This window comes from Petromyzon marinus, chromosome 57 (assembly GCF_048934315.1).
Source record: "Petromyzon marinus isolate PM22_M1 ecotype Great Lakes invasive population chromosome 57, UKy_Petmar_22M1.pri1.0, whole genome shotgun sequence".
Taxonomy (NCBI): Eukaryota; Metazoa; Chordata; class Hyperoartia; order Petromyzontiformes; family Petromyzontidae; genus Petromyzon; species Petromyzon marinus.
Genome location: NC_133723.1, coordinates 2,270,232 through 2,290,506, shown reverse-complemented (window position 1 = coordinate 2,290,506; position 20,275 = coordinate 2,270,232). Strand labels below are relative to the sequence as shown.

The 20,275-nt window shown below is 57.3% G+C and overlaps 1 protein-coding gene across 1 annotated transcript; it reads left to right on the top strand.

Annotated features, from left to right (window-relative positions):
* Positions 1 to 531: 531 nt before the first annotated feature.
* Positions 532 to 19,905, top strand: LOC116954919 (transcriptional repressor p66-beta-like). Its single transcript, XM_076052627.1, has 12 exons — positions 532 to 752; positions 4,865 to 5,083; positions 5,690 to 6,182; positions 7,181 to 7,376; positions 7,815 to 7,958; positions 8,046 to 8,183; positions 8,842 to 8,967; positions 9,363 to 9,771; positions 10,270 to 10,466; positions 11,146 to 11,235; positions 11,365 to 11,461; positions 13,840 to 19,905. Exons 2-12 carry the CDS (start codon positions 4,873 to 4,875, stop codon positions 13,992 to 13,994), a joined length of 2,256 nt encoding a protein of 751 aa, XP_075908742.1. The 5' UTR covers positions 532 to 752; positions 4,865 to 4,872; the 3' UTR covers positions 13,995 to 19,905.
* Positions 19,906 to 20,275: the final 370 nt, after the last annotated feature.

The window sequence follows — 20,275 nt, the reverse complement described above, 5'->3', positions numbered from 1 at the left end:
AACTAGGAGTCTGTATGGGTCTCCAAGAGTCTCGATGGGGTATCTATGACTACGGGTCTCCATAGTACCATCGTTGAAGCAAACTGCGTATCTCTCGATCGCCGAGGTGGAACCACAGACGAGGAGTGGTGAACAGTCGGCGCCACAGTGCCAAACAATTTCCCGAGCTCTGCGGTCCTCTACATAGGAAGGTGTTGTGGCCCAATTTATTTTGTACGCGTGGGAGGTAACCGGAGCACTCGGGGGGGGACCCCCCCCCCCACGCGCACCTGCGATGGGGGAACACTCTGTCCTGTCGGACATCTGTGAAAAATAAAGAGCTTGGTAGCTCATCGGATTCCTCCAGTCGAAATGAAGAGATTCTCATTCTGGAATGGCACGGGCGGAGATTCGTCCGCATTTGTTGCCGTTGCCGGAGCCGCCTTCTCGTGGCGAGCCAGGGTAACGATTCCCCTCCTCGCCGATAACCGGTAACCGTCTAACGGTAACCGTTAACCGATTACTGAGCACGCGCGCCTCGCGCTCCGCCGAGCCACGTGACGCCGGCCGGGCCGGTGACGTCACGCGGCCCCGAGCCCCGCTCCTCCGCGCCGATAAAATTTGGCGCAAAAAAACTCGGGACCCCCGTGAGGACCCCCGCGAGGGACCCCCTCTTTTGGCAGGGACCCCCCCCCTCGCCACCCACCAGGGGGACCCCACCCCCCCCTCGACCCTCATCCTCGCTCCGTCTGCAGCGCCGCTCTCCGCCCCAGGTGCCGCTCGCGCCTCGCGCACCCCCCCCCACCTCCCCACTGCTTCGGCGCGCGGGGTCTGGAGCCGGTGACCCCCGCATCGCCTGAATTGGCGGCCGCAGCCTGAGGCCCAGGCCACGGGTAGCAGAGAGGACGGGGGGCACCCCCTTACCTGGGCGGTCCCCTAATCGGGGGTCCCGCCGCTTCGCCGGTGCAGCACCCCTGAAGAGGGTCCCCCACCCCCCAGGGGAACGCAGGACTGCGGCTGTCGTGTCGCGTGCGGCGTCGCGAACCCGACTTGAGTACTGTACGTACAGTAGGGGCCTTCAGTGCTCAGCCTTCTTTGTGGGGACCCGGCTCAGGGGGTCCGCAGAGGGGACCCCGGGGGCGGCGGGGGGGGGAAGGGAGAAATCAGGGGACCCCCCCTCCCATCGCAACGCCGGCCGGGTCAGCGACGCGAGGGACCCGTTACTCCTGGAGGGGGCGGCCGCGGGCGGGCGGGCGGGGACGGGCGGAAAGGAGGGGGCGCGGGGGAAGCGCGTGAGGGGTGAGTGGGGTGAGGTGTGTGGGGTGAGGTGTGTGGGTGAGTGGGGTGAGGTGTGTGGGGTGAGGTGTGTGGGTGAGTGGGGTGAGGTGTGTGGGGTGAGGTGTGTGGGGTGAGGTGTGTGGGTGAGTGGGGTGAGGTGTGTGGGGTGAGGTGTGTGGGGTGAGGTGTGTGGGGTGAGGTGAGTGGGGTGAGGTGTGAGGGGTGAGTGGGGTGAGGTGTGTGGGGTGAGTGGGGTGAGGTGTGTGGGGTGAGGTGTGTGGGGTGAGGTGTGTGGGGTGAGGTGAGTGGGGTGAGGTGTGAGGGGGTGAGTGGGGTGAGGTGTGTGGGGTGAAGTGTGTGGGGTGAGTGGGGTGAGGTGTGTGGGGTGAGGTGTGTGGGTGTGTGGGGTGAGGTGTGTGGGGTGAGGTGAGGGGTGAGTGGGGTGAGGTGTGTGGGGTGAGGTATGTGGGTGAGTGGGGTGAGGTGTGTGGGGTGAGGTGTGCGGGGTGAGGTGTGTGGGGTGAGTGGTGTGAGGGGTGAGTGGGGTGAGTAGGGTGAGGTGTGTGGGGTGAGGTGTGTGGGGGAGGTGTGTGGGGTGAGGTGTGTGGGGTGAGGTGAGTGGGGTGAGGTGTGTGGGGTGAGGTGTGTGGGTGAGTGGGGTGAGGTGTGTGGGGTGAGGTGTGTTGGTGTGTGGGGTGAGGTGTGTGGGGTGAGGTGTGTGGGGTGAGTGGGGTGAGGTGTGTGGGGTGAGGTGTGTGGGGTGTGTGGGGTGAGGTGTGTGGGGTGAGTGGGGTGAGGTGTGTGGGGTGAGGTGTGTGGGGTGAGGTGTGTGGGGTGAGGTGTGTGGGGTGAGGTGTGTGGGGTGAGTGGGGTGAGGTGTGTGGGTGTGTGGGGTGAGGTGTGTGGGGTGAGGTGAGGGGTGAGTGGGGAGAGGTGTGTGGGGTGAGGTATGTGGGTGTGTGGGGTGAGGTGTGTGGGGTGAGGTATGTGGGTGAGTGGGGTGAGGTGTGTGGGGTGAGTGGGGTGAGGTGTGCGGGGTGAGGTGTGTGGGGTGAGTGGTGTGAGGGGTGAGTGGGGTGAGGTGTGTGGGGTGTGTGGGGTGAGTGGGGTGAGGTGTGAGGGGTGAGTGGGGTGAGTGGGGTGAGGTGTGAGGGGTGAGGGGTGAGTGGGGTGAGGTGTGTGGGGTGAGGTATGTGGGTGTGTGGGGTGAGGTGTGTGGGTGAGTGGGGTGAGGTGTGTGGGGTGAGGTGTGGGGTGAGTGGGGGAGGTGTGTGGGGTGAAGTGTGTGGGTGTGTGGGGTGTGTGGGGTGAGGTGTGTGGGGTGTGTGGGGTGAGTTGTGTGGGGTGAGGTGTGTGGGGTGAGGTGTGTTGGTGTGTGGGGTGAGGTGTGTGGGGTGTGGGGTGTGTGGGTGGGTGAGGTGTGTGGGGTGAGGTGTGTGGGGTGAGGTGTGTGGGTGTGTGGGGTGAGGTGTGTGGGGTGAGGTGTGTGGGGTGAGGTGTGGGTGTGTGGGGTGAGGTGTGTGGGGTGAGGGGTGTGGGGTGAGGTGTGTGGGGCGAGGTGTGGGTGTGTGGGGTGAGGTGGTGTGGGGTGAGGTGTGGGTGTGTGGGGTTAAGTGAGGGTGTGTGGGGTGAGGTGTGGATGTGTGGGGTGATGTGTGGATGTGTGGGGTGTGAGGTGTGGGTGTGTGGGGTGAGGTGTGGGGTGAGGTGTGAGGTGTGGGTGTGTGGGGTGAGGTGTGGGTGTGTGGGGTGAGGTGTGGGTGTGTGGGGTGAGTGTGTGGGGTGAGGGGTGAGGTGTGGGTGTGTGGGGTGAGGTGTGGGTGTGTGGGGTGAGGTGTGGGTGAGTGCGGTGTGTGAGGAAGGTGTGGGTGAGTGCGGTGTGTGAGGAAGGTGAGGGTGAGTGCGGTGTGTGAGGAAGGTGAGGGTGAGTGAGGTGTTGAGTGAGTTAGCGAGGTCTGAGTTGTATGGGTGAAGATAGCTCACTATGTATCACGATTTTTGTTCCTGGTTTGTGTTATTTTCTAATTGCTTATGCCTCAAAAGTATATAAAATAGCTATTATTCCCCCACAAACTTTGCTTTTGTGACCAGGACTTTACGTGAAGGAATGACACAAATGCACACCACGTTTTCTCATTGAAAATAGGTCAATTTCAAAATATCACTGTCCTGGTCACAAAAGGCAAAGTTTGTGGGGAATAATAACCCATTTTCTGCACTTTTTAGGCATAAGCAATTAGAAAATAACACTTACTACCCAGGAACAAATTTTGTTTTTTTGTGACACACAGTGTTATAGATTGTACCTGTGGAAGAGCGTTGACTTGTACGTGCTGGGAGCTGTGTTAGTGCTCGTGAGTGTGGTGGCGCCCCGGGTGTGGATGGAGTGCGAGTGATATGTGGGTGACCGTGGTACGAGTGATGAGTGGGAAAGCGTCTTGTGAGCACGGTGCGTGTAGGTGAGTGGTGCGCATGTCGAGGTGTGTAGGCGAGTGTGAGGATGCGGGGGACAGGCTGAGGGTGAGTGCATTGTGGGCGAGCGTGGTGTTTGGGAGTATGGGGTGTGTGTGTGTGTGTGGTGGGAGCATGGTGTTATTGTGGTGTGGGCAGGCGAGGTGGGTGTACGGGTGAAGGGAATGAGTGCTAGTAAAGTGGGTATGAGCGTGGCACGTGTGAGCACGGTGTTGTGTGAGTGAGCGTGGTGTGGGTGAGCGTGGGGTGGATGAGCGTGGAGTGGGTGAGCTTGGTGTGGGTGAGCGTGGTATGGGTGAGCGTGGCGCTGTGGGTGAGCGTGGGGTGGAGTCATGGCCCCGTAGTGGGGCCTGGGGATGAGAGGGGGCAGAGTGGGGGGCAGCGGGAATGGAGTTGGGGTTATGGAGGAGGGGTAGAGACGTGACCGGGTTTAGGGTCAGGATTAGGGTCAAGAATGCAGTCGAGTTTGGAGTTGGGTTTAAGGGTCAGGGCTTGGGTCATGGTAAGGGCCAGGCCTGGGTTGAAGGGTTGGGTGTTTGTGCTTCGTGGTGAGTGTTCATGGTGAGTTTGGTGCGGGTTCAGGGGTTGGGTGAGGAGCCCTTGCAGTCTAATTGAAAAAAAGGAGCCGCACAACCCTGGCGTCTCACTACGGTGGTGAGATGTTAATTACCTCGCCTGCTATGCAGGAGAATGTGGGTTCGAACCTGATGCCTGTTGTATATTTGGAGTTTGCATGTATTCCCTGTGGTATCATGGATTTTCCTTCGGGTCCGCCGGTTTTTTCCCTCCACATTTAGATGCACGCATTTAGAGTATTGGCTCCGATAAATGTCCACATGATAAGCCACTTCGTTGAGCTATCATGGCCAGGTCGCTTCTGAAAAATAGCTACAAGCTCAATGGGCCTTACCTGGTAAAATAAAAATAGTTTTAGTTGAGGGCACTGGCACCGCTGGCGGTGGTGGTTGTGTTTCTGGTGGCGTGTGTAGTGATGGTAGTGGTTTTACTGTGGGTGTGTTTATCAGTGTGTGATCAGATTTGGTGGTAGTGATGGTGTTTACGGTGGTGCATGTATTTGCATTGCTTTTTGGTGTTCACGGAGGTTGTGACGGTGTTGGTTGTGCTGTGGTTACAGCTGCACTCATGGCGGAGGTGCTGGACAGGGGTGTGAAGCGCGGCCGTGGGGATCTCCACGGGGACGCGGAGGGGAGCGCGCAGGGGGGGGGCACGCAGGGGGGGGGCACGCCTGGAGGCACGAAGGGGGGCGAGGAGGAGCGTGCGGCGAAGGTTCCTCGCACGGAGCCCCCAGCGGACGCGGAGCCCGGGGGACGGCCAAGCACAGAGGGGGCCCCCGGTAACGCTCACCACCACACACACCACCACCACCACCACTCTCACCACCACTCACCGGCACTCGCCACTCATCGATCACCACCAAATTGCTCAACACTCACCACACACACAGCCATTCATCACTCATCACCACGCTCACCGCTCACCCACTCGCAGCGCAGCACTCACCGTGCACTGCGGTGAGTTTCCCGTGGTTTGGCGGCCGGTGCCTGGCATCTTCCAATAAAAAAAATGGTTGCTGCTTCATCAGTTCTTGTGTCAGGTTTTCGGTTGAGTCGCGTGGTGGCCAATACGTGGATAGCAAAATTACTTGTTGTAGATCTCAGGAAAAATCTGAATAAACACTCAAATAACTGGACAGCAATTCTCATTGTAGCTGATGACAATAAAAAAAAATCCCAGATGAAGAATTCCTGCGACTGCCAGGAATAAATCCATCCGGGTAATTGTTGGTCAAAGCTTTCTGGTGGTGGATCACGGAGGATCCCAGTGAGGTTCACCAGAATGTATCCTCACGGTGCTCGGCGAATTGACCGCTGCTAGGTGAGTCCGTTACTCATCAAACACGTGACTGGGGCTGTGGGACCGGATGCATCCTGTCTTTCAGCTACGGAGCTGGCGCCCCCATCACCCCCATCGCCCCCATTACCCCCATCATCCACGGCCCCCCCGTCACCCCCGGCGCCCCTAGAGCCCCCAGAGCGCCTGCCCTTGGACGAGGAGGGAGGGCGGCCCGACCCGGCCGCTCTGCCCGACGGCACCGGTGCCGTCGCCGTCGCGAGCGCCCGGCCGGATGTGGAGCCCGAGCGGAGCGCGGAGCCAGAGCCGGCGAACCCGAGCCCCGTGCCGGAGGCCGAGGCTCGCCGCGACGGCCCCACGCCGCCGCCTGCGCCGTCGCCGCCCGACGCCGCCGACGCCGCCGCCGCCGCCGCGGTGCGGGTCAAGGCAGAGCCGCCCGACTGGAGCGAGGAGCAGCAGCAGCAGCGCTCGCCGGCGCTGGCCGCGGCCCGCGCTGCCCGCGCCAGGGCCAGGGCGGGCAAGGAGAACGTGCAGGGTGGCGGTGGCGGCGAGGAGCCCGTGGACATGTCGACGGCGCGCGGGTGAGAGCACCGCACAGCTCGCACACAGACGAAGGTGAGCCGTGTAAAGGCACACAGACTGCTGGGGCAAGTGGTGATAGTGAGCACCTATGAAGGCTGACACGGTGCACGAGGTGGTGTGGGAGCCACCTTTGTCTCCCCAGTACTGATATTTACTAGGCGAGGCCCAGGACTTAACTACTATAAACTGTTCTTGTTTTACCAGGTAAGGCCCACTGAGGAGCTATAGAGCTCTTTTTCAGAAGCGACCTGGCTACAAATTAGAGCTCAACGAAGGGTCTTATCATGTTGAAATGTATCGCAGCCAAATGCTCTAAAACGCATATTTCTAAATATGGAGGGAGAAACCGGGGAACCCGCAGGAAAAGCCACACGACCACGCGGAAAAAGAAATGCAAATTCCCAATATATGTGTCAGGGTCGGGATCGAAACCACGACTTCCTGCATACCAAGCGAGGGACTTAACATCTCACAAGCGTGGACCGATTAATATATTTGTAAGCGGTGTTGGCCACGAGCAGGAATTGAATTCGGGTTGCTGGGTTTATAGCGCAGTGCGCTAACCACTGCGCCACCACTCCCCACTATACACACACATACACAGAACCCTCGGATTATACTAGTGATAGGAAAAATGCTGACCGCGACGCGGGTACACACAGGCGGCCTGCTGCTCCTTCTCAAGTAACGTCATGGGATCTTTAGCGCTTGCGGCGAGGGAGACGGTGCCGAATGTTGTCATGACGTACTGTGGTATTAGCCAGGATGGCCTCTGGGGATTGAACCGTGAACCTCTGTAGACATTGAGACTTTTCCCGTCAGTGAGCTGCGTCTCGGGCTTCCGGGAACCACGGCGCTGGCGCTGTCACTTGCTGACTCCGCCCCTCCTGGACATCGGTGAAAAAGAGCTTTACAGCTCATCGGATTCCTTCAGTCTAAATAAAAGATTCTGATTCTGTCACCATTACCACCCCTTCCACCGCGTGCCGTTACCCAGGGACCTCAAGCGGGACAAGCGACCCCCGACCCCAGAAGTGATCGTTCTGTCGGATAACGAGTCGTCAAGCCCCCACAACAACAACAACAACAACCACCACCACCATGGTGGGGGCGGCGGCGGCGGCGGTGGAGGCGGTGGAGGCGGTGGTGGTGGCGGCCACTCTAACGGCACCACAGGCCCGGAGGACCTGAAGGTTTGTGACGGTGCCAAGGGTCACCGTGCGGCATGAGGCACCTTGGGTGGGGCAGTGACGGGAGTGCTGTGGGGCAGGGGTGGCAGCGCTGTGGTGACATTTGTGCCGCCTCACAGCAGCAAGAAGGACCCGAGTTCGATTCCGCTCCATGTGGAGTTTGTATGTTCTCTCTCCCGTTGTTCCACATGAGTTTGATCCGGCTTCCCCGGTTTCCTCCCAAAGCCAAACACACACACACAGCATATGATTACATTGGTGCTGCTGCTGCTGTTGCCTAAACATCCCAATGTAGCAGGACGCTCCCGAATAAAAGTCTTTGGCCTTTCCCGTGATATGATAAATCAGCATTCCTGAGTAATGTGGCCAGCTCTCTCCTCTGTGTTGAGGCCATCTTTCCGCCCTGTGTTGAGGCCAGTTCTCTGCCCCGTCTCCCCGCAGCGCTTCTGCTCGGAGGAGCGGTCTCGCCTCATCAAGCGGCTTGCTGATGAGCTGCGTCTGGAGGAGACGAAACTTGTGCTGCTGAAGAAGCTGAGACACAGCCAGATCCACACGGCGTCTCACAAGGAGAACAGCCAGCTGCGGGTACTCTCACCACCCACTCACCACGCAACACCATCTCACCTCGCGTACTCGCCGCGGACACTCACCCACTGCGCTTGTTGTCGCCAGGGCCCCCTGGAGAGGCACGGAGTGCCGGGGGGAGGGCCCCCCCCACTCATGAGGGGGGGGCAGGGCACCCCCGCCCGGCCACTCCCCCAGCCCCCCGGGAAGACGAGCATCATGCCCCCCCTGTTGCGCGGATCCCAGGTGAGGGTGAGAGTGGGGGTGTGAGAGAGGGTGAGTGGGGGTAGGTATAGTGGTTAGCACATCGCGCTGTGCACCTGCCGTCCCGAGTTCGATTCCCGCTCATGGCCAACAACAGTGGTGCTTATCGGAACTGGTCCTGGGCCATCCCTAGGTCGACTCAGCCTCAAGTGACTACCTGGTGCGGTGTGTAAACATCGTCACTAGGGGAGACAAAGGTGGCCGGGCGTGGTGCTGGCCACCCACCCCCTCGTGTGCCATGCCGGCCTTCATAGGTGCTTGCTAACAGCACTTGCCCCAACAGTATGTTAAGGCTATACGGGGGATCTTTGTCTTTGGGGGTATGAGGGCGAGTGACAGTGTGAGGGAATGAGAGTGTGTGCTGCTGTTGTTGTGTGGGAGAGAGTACATGAGGGTTCGTTGTGTAAAAGTGTGAGGGTGTCCGAATGAATGGGGGTGAATGTAAGTCTGTGGGGCGAGTGAGAGTGTGAATGGCACAGTTAGGAGCACAGGTGGTGCATCTGTCTGTCATTTCGGTCATTCAACCCACGGCACCTGGGTCTGTCCTGTAACCTCATGTCAGAGCCTTTGACACTCTACATGGCCTGTATCGTTGTGTGTGGTTGTGTGGCAATCTCACCGTTGTTGCCCTCCTCCCCAGGGGTCGGTGGTGCGTGCCCCCCCTCCGCTGCTACTGGCCCCCCGCCCCGGGGCTCCCTCCCCTCGCTCCATGCAGCAGAATGCTGGCATGCACGTCTCCGCGGCAAACAAGCCATCCTACAGCCAGGTTCCCGCAGCAGCGCCCTCCTCCACGACACCCAGCTCACACACTCTCTCACGTCACGCAGCGTGGCTCGGTGTGCTTGAGGTCTGACGTGGTGAGACCACAACCGTGGCAGCTGCCTTCATCTCTCAGGTTACACCGGCTGAACCGTCGTGCCTATTGCTCGAGGACCTTGTCTGTGCGGCAAGCGGTTTGAACCGGTTTTCTCATGCGGCTCCTGGTTACCCACCAGGACCGATTGTGACGGCACTACGGGTTGGGACGGGCCCCGACTGCGCTTGGCTGCCACCCCCAACCACCCCTGCCGCAGGCCACGCTCGCGGTTTCAGTGCCGCTGTGGTGACATCGCTGACGATGCCCCCCCGCCCCTCCCCCCCCCATTCCGCGCCCTCCTACAGCACCCGGCCATGTCTATGGGGGGCCGCGGGGGCGCCGTCTCCGTGGCGACCGGCTCCAAATCCGGGCTGGTGGTGAGCCCGGCCGGCGGCATGGGGGGCCCCCAGGGACCGGCGGGATCCCTCCCCTCGCACCAGCAGCCCAAGGGGCCGGCGGGCATGGGGGGCGGCGTGGGTGGTGGGGGCGGCGGGGGAGGCGTCGGCGGAGGGGGCGTGCTGGCCGAGTCCCCGGCGAGCCGGCAGGCGGCCGCCAAGCTGGCGCTACGCAAGCAGCTGGAGAAGACGCTGCTGGAGATCCCGCCGCCCAAGCCACCGGCGCCCGAGCTCGCGTTCATGCCCAGCGCCGTCAACGCCGAATTCATCTACCTGCTGGGCCTCGAGCAGGCCGTCACCACGCTGCTGCAGGGCAACGGTGAGGGCCCACGGGGCGCCGGTAGGGGCCGGCGTCGGTTGTTGGCAGCTCGAGTAAATACATCTAAAACTAAAACCTTTTTTTTAGTTTACCAGTTAAGGCCCACTGAGCTATGTAGCTCTTTTTCAGAAACGACCTGGCCACAAATGATAGCTCTACGAAGTGGCTTATCACGTGGAAATTTACACCAGCCAAAGACTCTTTAAACGCGCGATGTCGATTCTAACTGTGGAGGGAAAAACCGGAGGACCTGGAGAAAAATCCACACAACCACAGGGAGAGAGAAATGCAAACTCCAAATATACAGGCATCATGGTCGGGATTGAACCCACGACCTTTTGTATACTAGCTGAGGTAGTTATTATCTCGCAACCGAATGCGGCAGGCTGCCCTGGTGAATACTGCGGCTGTGTTAACTGCATAATATACACGTGCCGTCCGCTTCACATTTGACTCTAAAACAACCGTGTGTGTGTGTGTGTGTGCCGCGCTCGGCAGGCAAGGTGCGCATGCTGCACGTGGAGCCGTTTGCGTGCGGCCACTGCGGTACGGACTTCACGCCTCGCTGGGCGCGCGACCGCTGCGGCCTCGTGCTGTGCGAGCGCTGCCTCGCTGTGGGCCACAAGCGCGCGCTGCGCGCCGAGCACACAGAGCGCCTCAAGGCCGCGTTCCTCCGCGCGCTGCAGCAGGAGCAGGTGCCCCCCACACCGCAGCAGCGGCAGCAGCGGCAGCAGCAGCAGGGGTCCGGGTACCACTACAAAATACAGATCCTGTCCCCCCGCCCTCCGTGTAGTCTACGCAGACTAACTGGGCAAGTTCTGTTGGCGAGCGCCTATGAGGGCCGGCAACGGCACAAAAGGGGATGGGTGACCAGCACCACGCCCGGCCGCCTTGGTCTCCCCAGTGCAGATATTATACATCGTGCCAGGTACACGTTTACGGCTGAGTCGACATAGGGGAGTCCCCATACGGGTCCCAGATATTCGTTACCGATGTTGGCCCTGAGCGGGAATCGACCTACTGGACATGTGTGAAAAAGAGCTTCATAGCTCATCGGATTTCTTCAGGATGAATAAAGATTCTGATTCTGACCACGGGCCGCCGGGTTGGTAGCGCAGTGTGCTAACAACTTCGCAACTGCTCCTTTGCTGCACCGCGACAGACACGAGCGTACTGCCTTTGTACAGGCGCGGGCATCGCCACGGCTTCGTCGGGCAATCGCTACACCACCACCACCACAATGCTGCCACAACATAGCCACTAACAAAGCCGCAATGCGACCACGGGCGCCCCGGTGTGTGTATGGTGGCGTTGTGTAACGGTGTGTGACCGTGCCGTGCGATTCATGTCGCTGCTGCTGTTGCTGCTGCGCAGGAGATTGAGCAGCAGTTCAAGCAGCAGCAGTCGTCCCTAACTCCGGGGAAAGGAGAGTCGGTGATTCACCACCGGCCCACGCTCAAGCAGGTGAGGGAGAGAGGGATGGTCATCTGGGCGTGACTACAACTCATGCTGTACACATTCACCACGCGCACCACAACACCCAGCCATAAGTGGCCCCTGTTCCTGACCGTTCTTTCATTTGTTCCGCTGCAGTCCCAGCCACCCATGCTGCAGCAGAGGGGCCCCCAGGTGGGGGTGCGGGGTATGGGGCCTCCTTACTCTCCTGCAGGCAGCTTGCTGGGCGGAGCAGGTACCTCCACACACACATACGTACACACATACGTGCACACACGTGCACACACGTGCACACACGTGCAGTGCACGCGTGTCCACACACACGCAACAAACACAGATCTTCGTGTAGCCTAAACAGACTTTTGGGGAAAGTGCTGTTTGCGAACATCTAAAACTAAACTATTTTTATTTTACCAGGCAAGGTCCACTGAGCTATACAGCTGTTTTTCATAAGCGATCTGGCCACGAATGATAGCTCAACGAAGTGGCTTGTCACGTGGGAATGCATCGCAAGCCAAATACTCTAAACGCGTGTATCTAAATGTGGAGGGAAAATCCGGAGGACACCGGTAAAAAATTCACACGACCAAGGTTGAAAACATGTAAAGTCCAAATATACAGGTGTCAGGGTCGGGATCGAACCCACGATCTCCTGTATACCAGGTGAGGTAGTTAACATCTCGCCACTGCGGTGCACTAAGGGGTGGTGTGGTGAAACTGCACCTGAACCTGTTCTCCCTGGTGCTGATGTTTACTTACTCGCCACACCACGTGATCAACAGAGGCTGAGTACATCTCGGCCAAGCGCAGGTTCTTGTCCAGATGATCGCTCGCTGCCACTGATGTTGAGCTGTGGCCAGGAATCGAACCGAGGTCGATCGAGTGTCAAAGCACACCGTGCTCATCTACTGAGTCACACTGCTGCTCACCGTGCACACTCACCACCGTGCACACTCACCACCGTGCACACTCACCACCGTGCACACTCACCACCGTGCACACTCACCGCCCACTGTTTACTCACCACTGTGCACACTCACCACCCACTGCACACTCACCACCGTGCACACTCACCGCCCACTGCTTACTCACCACCCACTGCACACTCACCACGCACTGCACACTCACCACCGTGAACACTCACCACCGTGCACACTCACCGCCCACTGTATACTCACCACCGTGCACACTCACCACTGCACACTCACCACTGTACACTTACCACCCACTACACACTTACCACCCACTGCACACTCACCACCGTGCACACTCACCACCCACTGCTTACTCACCACCGTGCATACTCACCACCCACTGCTTACTCACCACCCACTGCACACTCACCACCGTGCATACTCACCACCCACTGCACACTCACCACCTTGCACACTCACCGCCCACTGCACACTCACCACCCACTGCATTCTCACCACCCACTGCACTCTCACCACCCACTGCATACTCACCACCGTGCACACTCACCACCCACTGCACACTCACCACCCACTGCACACTCACCACCCACTGCACACTCACCACCCACTGCTTACTCACCACCGTGCACACTCACCACCCACTGCACACTCACCACCCACTGCATACTCACCACCTTGCACACTCACCACCTTGCAGACTCACCACCTTGCACACTCACCACCGTGCACACTCACCACCCACTGCACACTCACCACCGTGCACACTCACCACCCACTGCACACTCACCACCCTGCACACTCACCACCCACTGCACACTCACCACCGTGCACACTCACCACCCACTGCACACTCACCACCCACTGCTTACTCACCACCGTGCTCTGACCACCTGCTCACCACCCACTGCGCACTCACCACGCCCACACTGCCCTGCTGATTGGGGAGATGACGTGCCCTGATGCATCCGTTCATCGATCACAATCCATTCTCGTGATGCAATTACATTTCATGCAAGTTCCATTGCTAATGATAGGCGGCGCCACTTAAACCGGTGGAACAAAACTGCACGAGGCAGAGAAAGTGAAGGCGAGGACGAGTAGCGACCCCTCACGTTTATTATCGACCACAGTTCCGCGAACCGTCGCTCACACGGGCTCCGTCTGGTGACGCTGCTGCTGCTGCTGCGTTGGCAACAACAACAGCAGCAGCAGCAACAACAACGTTTGTGTGTGTGGCCTTTAAAGGGAAAAAATATATCAAATAGGCGACGTTTCTGGTAATGGCCCTCCTCCTTAGCATGTGAAGTCGTGCTATGAAGAAGGCCCATTGCCCAAAACGTCACCTATTCTCAATATTTCATACCCCTTGGTTCTTTCGGTAAAGTCACGTAGGCAGACAAATAACAGATCGCGTGACGTTTCGATCGCAGCACGAGCAATCGTCATCAGGTGGGACAACCACAGCAAGAAAAAAACAACTTGCTGCATTTCCTTGCGCACGACGTTGTTATGGACACGGCTCGTTCTCGGTTGCTTCAATGGACCCGCACCGCCTCCGTGCATCGCCTCCCACGCGGGAGCCTCGAGACGCCAACAGCGGCACTCGCCAGCAAACGGAGTGTCGGTGATACCTGTGTGTGTGTGTGTGCTGACCGCCCCCCCGCCCCCCCCCCCCCAGCCGGCATGAACATGCTGTACGTGCGTCCGGGCAGCATGGGCGTTCACAAACCGCCGGGCTCCCCGTCGCCCGCCGACCGCCAGAGGGAATACCTCCTCGACATGATCCCATCCCGCACGCTGCCCAAACCCGGCACGCCCACCCCGTGGAAGTGAGCGCAGTGGAGTGGACCGGTCCGGGGCGTGCGCTCGGGAGGGGGCTGCCGCACACCAGCCCCCCCCCCACCACCACCACCACCACCGCTCCCCCCCCCCCCGCACAAACTCCTACCGCACGAGGCGAGATGGACCGGCCTGCCGGGGGCGTGGAGAGGAGGCAGAGCTCGAGCAACCACCACCTGCAGCACCCCCTAACCATCGCCCCCCCTCTGCGTGACATGGTGAAGTCCGGCTGTCAGAGGTGGGGGGGGGTTCAGCCGGGCACTACTATTGCATGGCGGGCACTACCATTGCGTGGTGGTCAAGGGGGGGAAGGGGGGGTTTGTGGGCCTGTGTCGTGTTCGTGTCTTTGCACTTGTATTAGCAGAGGAAGAGCCCATTCTCTTTACATTGAAAATGTTAGTGATATAGTGGAGCTGAGCGTCAATCATAATTGTAATATTGAAACAAATGGAGGGTGGGGAGGGCGGGGGTGGGGTAAGATTTCTTATTGCATTTTTTTTACCAAGACGTACGAAGATAAAGCACTTTCACTCATATGCAGAGCATCGTGCATAGCATCGTACATAGAGCATCGTGCATAGCATCGTACATAGAGCATCCTGCAGTGCATCGTACAGAGAGCATCCTGCAGTGCATCGTACAGAGAGCATCGTACAGAGAGCATCGTGTAGGGGCATCCTACAGAGCGCATCGTACAGAGAGCATCGTACAGACAGCATCGTGCATAGAGCATCGTGCAGTGCATCGTACATAGAGCATTGTGCAGTGCATCGTACATAGAGCATTGTGCAGTGCATCGTACAGAGAGCATCGTGTAGGTGCATCGTACGAAGAGCATCGTACAGAGAGCATCGTGTAGGGGCATCGTACAGAGAGCATCGTGCATAGAGCATCGTGCAGTGCATCGTACAGAGAGCATCGTGTAGGGGCATCGTACAGAGCATCGTGCAGAGAGCATCGTACATAGAGCATCGTACATAGAGCATCGTACATAGAGCATCGTACAGAGAGCATCGTACATAGAGCATTGTGCAGTGCATCGTACAGAGAGCATCGTGTAGGGGCATCGTACAGAGAGCATCGTGTAGGGGCATCGTACGGAGCGAGCGGTGGTGGCGACGGGAGATCCGCGCGGCGCGGCCTCGGCCCCACCGCTGCCCTCGCAGCAGCGAAGGCGCCCCCTGCCCCTGCCCCCCTCTTGAAAAACAGCAACGCAGCCAATCACAGTTCAACTGTGGGGGGGGGGGGGGGGCAGCGGGCTTGTCACGGGGGAGAAAGTCGGTGGCAGCAGCAGCAGCAGAAATATTCAATTCAATTTGCTTCGGGAGCAGGTGCGAACCCCTGCTGAACGTGGACGTCTCTCTCAAAGGGTGACCTGGGGCCCAAATCTGTGGCACCAGCGCCCCCCTCCCCCCACCAAAGGGGCTCTGGTGCCACAGATTGCAACTCGGGGCTGTTACAATCAGTTTTGTTGCGTAACCGGTAGCCGAATGGAACAAACCGTTTAACGCCGGTTTCCAGCGCATACGGATGTTTGTAGCAATAAACACAACACGGGCAACTGAGGAGGGAGGCAGCTGCCACACCGTGGCGGTGTAGCGATTAGCTCCAGTGACTGGTAATCCAGGTCGCCTGTTCGATTCCATCTCTCGGCGTGGCAGTTGTAAAATCCGCCTTGATCGCTGTAATTCCACTGGAATCGGTGACCCGTTGCACGTCCGGTTAGCACGGCTGGCTGCGTACGATGCGAAATTATTTCAACATATAGACATACATTGCTGACTTTGGCAACCTGTTAACCCGGTTTAACTGATAACCAACGCGAATTGGAACTTGATTTGGTGGTGCTGCCACTGCTGCGTCGCCAGTGGTACGCAGCTGACGCAAGAAGTTATCCAAAGTGTTATTTGACGGACGCGTTGAGAGTTTTGCGTCAAATCAGATCGCAGAGTGCTAAATAAGACAACCAGGCGGCATCGTAACAAAACGGGCACCCTCACAGTGCAGGCAAATTAACCCCCGGCACTTAAATATAAACATCACCCTGACACCACAACATCCAAACGGTTACAGCACGCCCCGCTGCACCACCCATTGACGCACCGCGTTCTTCCACGGTGACCAATCTGAACAGTTATAAACACCGCATCCAGTTCTAGAATAACAAATTATAACACAAGCCGACGGCGTCACACAACGGCACGGTCTAATATAACACAGGAGGTAGACAGCACGTGGGTGCCCCGTGTGTGCAGGGTGAGGATCACAGTCTCTGTGCTGCTACGTTTGCCCGGCGCTGTGAGTGCACGATGTCAGAGTGTGTGCTTGTGTGGGGAGAAGTGGCGCAGCCGTCAGCGCACTGAACTGCGAAGCCGGCAACCCGAGTTCGATTCCTGCTCATGATCGGTGACAGCGGAAGCGAATGCGAACCGGTCCTGGGCTTCCCCCAAGGTCGTCTCAGCCTCAAATTAGTACCTGGTGTGATGTGTAAACAGCAGCAATGGGGAGACAAAGGCGGCCGGGGGTGGTGTTGGCCACCCACCCCCTTCATGTGCCATTGCCGGCCTTCATAGGTGCTCGCTAACAGCACTTGCCCCCACAGTCTTAAAGACTACACGGGGGATCTTTGTGTTAATGTGTTAGTGTGTGATTGTGCGTGTGTATTCTGCATGGCTTTCAGTCGCGTTCCTTGTTTAGGATCTTTTGCTCGTCCTCCCAGCCCCGTGCTGGCGCCCGGTGTCACCCACCTACTGGAGCAGTGGTTCTCAATGTGTGGCTCCTGGACCATCAGAGGTCCGCAACAATGCGACGGTCCTCCAGGTGGGCCGCGGGGCTGTGATGCAAATGCAGGTTGATGCGGAAATGACATTCGTTAATATTTTACTTATATTTAATTTAAAATTGAGGTTAAGTAAACTACCCTGACTACACTACCCTAACCCTAACATCTAAATGCCACCCCCCAAAAAAAACCTTATATCTGCGTAAAAAACCTCAATGTTCCAGTAATATGAATCATTTTGTAGGACTGGTACAGAGACTCCTCTACTTACGAACGAGTTAGGTTCCAGATGTCTGTTCGTAAGTCGATTTGTTCGTGAGTCCAACTTTACGCCTGTCGATTACAAACACGTTGTACGGCATTGTACACTAAACACGGGGAATGGCTTTAAAAGTTGTACAATCTCCTGTCGATCTAGATGCCACTGGTTCTTCACGTTCTGTAGATGCCACTGGTTCTTCACGTTCTGTAGATGTCACTGGCTCTTCACGTTCTGTAGATGCCACTGGTTCTTCACGTTCTGTAGATGCCACTGGTTCTCCACGTTCTGTAGATGCCACTGGTTCTCCACGTTCTGTAGATGCCACTGGTTCTTCACGTTCTGTAGATGCCACTGGTTCTTCACGTTCTGTAGATGCCACTGGTTCTTCACGTTCTGTAGATGCCACTGGTTCTTCACGTTCTGTAGATGCCACTGGTTCTTCACGTTCTGTAGATGCCACTGGTTCTTCACGTTCTGTAGATGCCACTGGTTCTTCACGTTCTGTAGATGCCACTGGTTCTTCACGTTCTGCAGATGTAGATGCCACTGGTTCTTCACGTTCTGTAGATGTAGATGCCACTGGTTCTTCACGTTATGCAGATGTAGATGCCACCGGTTCTTCACGTACTGCAGATGTAGATGCCACTGGTTCTTCACGTTCTGTAGATGTAGATGCCACTGGTTCTTCACGTTCTGTAGATGCCACTGGTTCTTCACGTTATGCAGATGTAGATGCCACTGGTTCTTCATGTACTGCAGATGTAGATGCCACTGGTTCTTCACGTACTGCAGATGTAGATGCCACTGGTTCTTCATGTTCTGTAGATGTAGATGCCACTGGTTCTCCACGTTCTGTAGATGCCACTGGTTCTTCACGTTCTGTAGATCCCACTGGTTCTCCACGTTCTGTAGATGCCACTGGTTCTTCACGTTCTGTAGATGCCACTGGTTCTTCACGTTCTGTAGATGCCACTGGTTCTTCACATTCTGTAGATGCCACTGGTTCTTCACGTTCTGTAGATGTAGATGCCACCGGTTCTTCACGTTCTGCAGATGTAGATGCCACTGGTTCTTCACGTACTGCAGATGTAGATTCCACTGGTTCTTCACGTGCTGTAGATGTAGATGCCACTGGTTCTTCACGTTCTGCAGATGTAGATGCTACTGGTTCTTCACGTTCTGTAGATGTAGATGCCACTGGTTCTTCACGTTCTGTAGATGTAGAAGCCACCGGTTCTTCACGTTCTGCAGATGTAGATGCCACTGGTTCTTCACGTACTGCAGATGTAGATGCCACTGGTTCTTCACATTCTGTAGATGTAGATGCCACTGGTTCTTCACGTTCTGCAGATGTAGATGCCACTGGTTCTTCACGTTCTGTAGATGTAGATGCCACTGGTTCTTCACGTTCTGCAGATGTAGATGCCACTGTTTCTTCACGTTCTGCAGATGTAGACGCCACTGGTTCTTAACGTTCTGCAGATGTAGACGCCACTGGTTTTTCATGTTCTGTAGATGTAGATGCCACTGGTTCTTCACGTTCTGTAGATGTAGATGCCACTGGTTCTTCACGTTCTGCAGATGTAGATGCCACTGGCTCTTCACGTTCTGCAGATGTAGATGCCACTGGTTCTTCACGTTCTGCAGATGTAGATGCTCCTGGTTCTTCACGTTCTGCAGATGTAGATGCCACTGGTTCTTCACGTTCTACAGATGTAGATGCTACTGATTCTTCACGTTCTGTAGATGTAGATGCCACTGGTTCTTCACGTTCTGCAGATGTAGATGCTCCTGGTTCTTCACGTTCTGCTGATGTAGATGCCACTGGTTCTTCACGTTCTACAGATGTAGATGCCACTGGTTCTTCACGTTCTGCAGATGTAGACGCCACTGGTTCTTCATGTTCTGTAGATGTAGATGCCACTGGTTCTTCACGTTCTGTAGATGTAGATGCCACTGGTTCTTCACGTTCTGTAGATGTAGATGCCACTGGTTCTTCACGTTCTGCAAATGTAGATGCCACTGGTTCTTCACGTTCTGCAGATGTAGATGCCACTGGTTCTTCACGTTCTGCAGATGTAGATGCTCCTGGTTCTTCCCCTTCTGTAGATGTAGATGCCACTGGTTCTTCACGTTCTGCGGTTGAACTTACGCCTCTCAGTCCGAACAGGCAACTGAACGTACGGGACAGGTTTGTTCGCATTATTGAAAGTTCATAAGTCGAACGTTCGTAAGGAGAGGAGTCCCTGTATTTAGAGAGATAAGTGAATGCATCTTGTGACCAGGGGTGTGGGGGATGGCTGGATGGTCCGTGGACACATTAAAGTTTGAGAAACACTGCTCGAGAGGGAGGGTCGGAGGTCGAACCCCTCGGGCCCCATGTGCCCCCCCCCCAATTTTTTTACGTCCACCGGGGCCGCCCCGTGGTAAGAAGTTGCTTGGCTCCGGCCCTGCTCCGTGGAGTGGAGGGGTAAGCGAGTGACTGCGCCACGGGAAGGCGGAGGTCAATGCTGCCTCTTCTTTAACGGTCTCTACCATTTCCACGATCCTCTGGGGGTTCCTTGGGGGGGGTTCCTTTGCCCCCCCCCCAATAAGGAGGGGGGGCCCTGGGTGGTTCTCAATTGTTGGGTGGGGGGCCAGGATGCCTGGCTGGGTTGACAGGGCCTATCTGTGCTCGTGTTGCTATGTAGGCTCCTATTTAATGATGAGTACCCACGTGCTTTGTGAAACTTTGTGTAGGGGCGCTTACCACGATCTTCGTCGTCGCCGTCAGTATTGGAGGAGTCGTCTCCTCGCTTAGGCTATAGCTGCTTGTGAACACTATTATTATCAACATTAACAATAAACCCGTGGTGCCGAGACCCACCAAGTCCGACTCCTGCTGCTGCACGTGAATCGCGTGAAGGGGACACACGGTGGACACGGGACATATTCAGGCATTGAGGAGTGAAACAGGGACACGGTCAGTCAGAGAGCGAGAGAGATGAGGACACAGGGACAGGTTCGGTTAAAGAGACCGTGGGCACGCCTAAATTGGGGTCGGTCGTTTTTCAAAGGCGCATGCATGGTCAGTCGGGCACAGGGGGGACACGCGATTCTCTGTGCTCGTGCGGCCAAGGGGACTCTGGCCTCCACTTTGCGGCCTTCACCAGACCCTGGGGCCCCTGGTGGCGGCCTCTGGGCCCGCGGGGGGGTCCCGACTCCGAATCTAATTACGCGGGCGGCGTTACC

Coding starts and splice junctions, on each gene's coding strand:
- LOC116954919 (XM_076052627.1), top strand. CDS start 4,873: ATGGCGGAGGTGCTGGACAGGGGTGTGAAGCGCGGCCGTGGGGATCTC. Junction 11,236..11,364: donor ACCGGCCCACGCTCAAGCAG/GTGAGGGAGAGA, acceptor GTTCCGCTGCAG/TCCCAGCCACCCATGCTGCA. Junction 11,462..13,839: donor CAGCTTGCTGGGCGGAGCAG/GTACCTCCACAC, acceptor CCCCCCCCCCAG/CCGGCATGAACATGCTGTAC.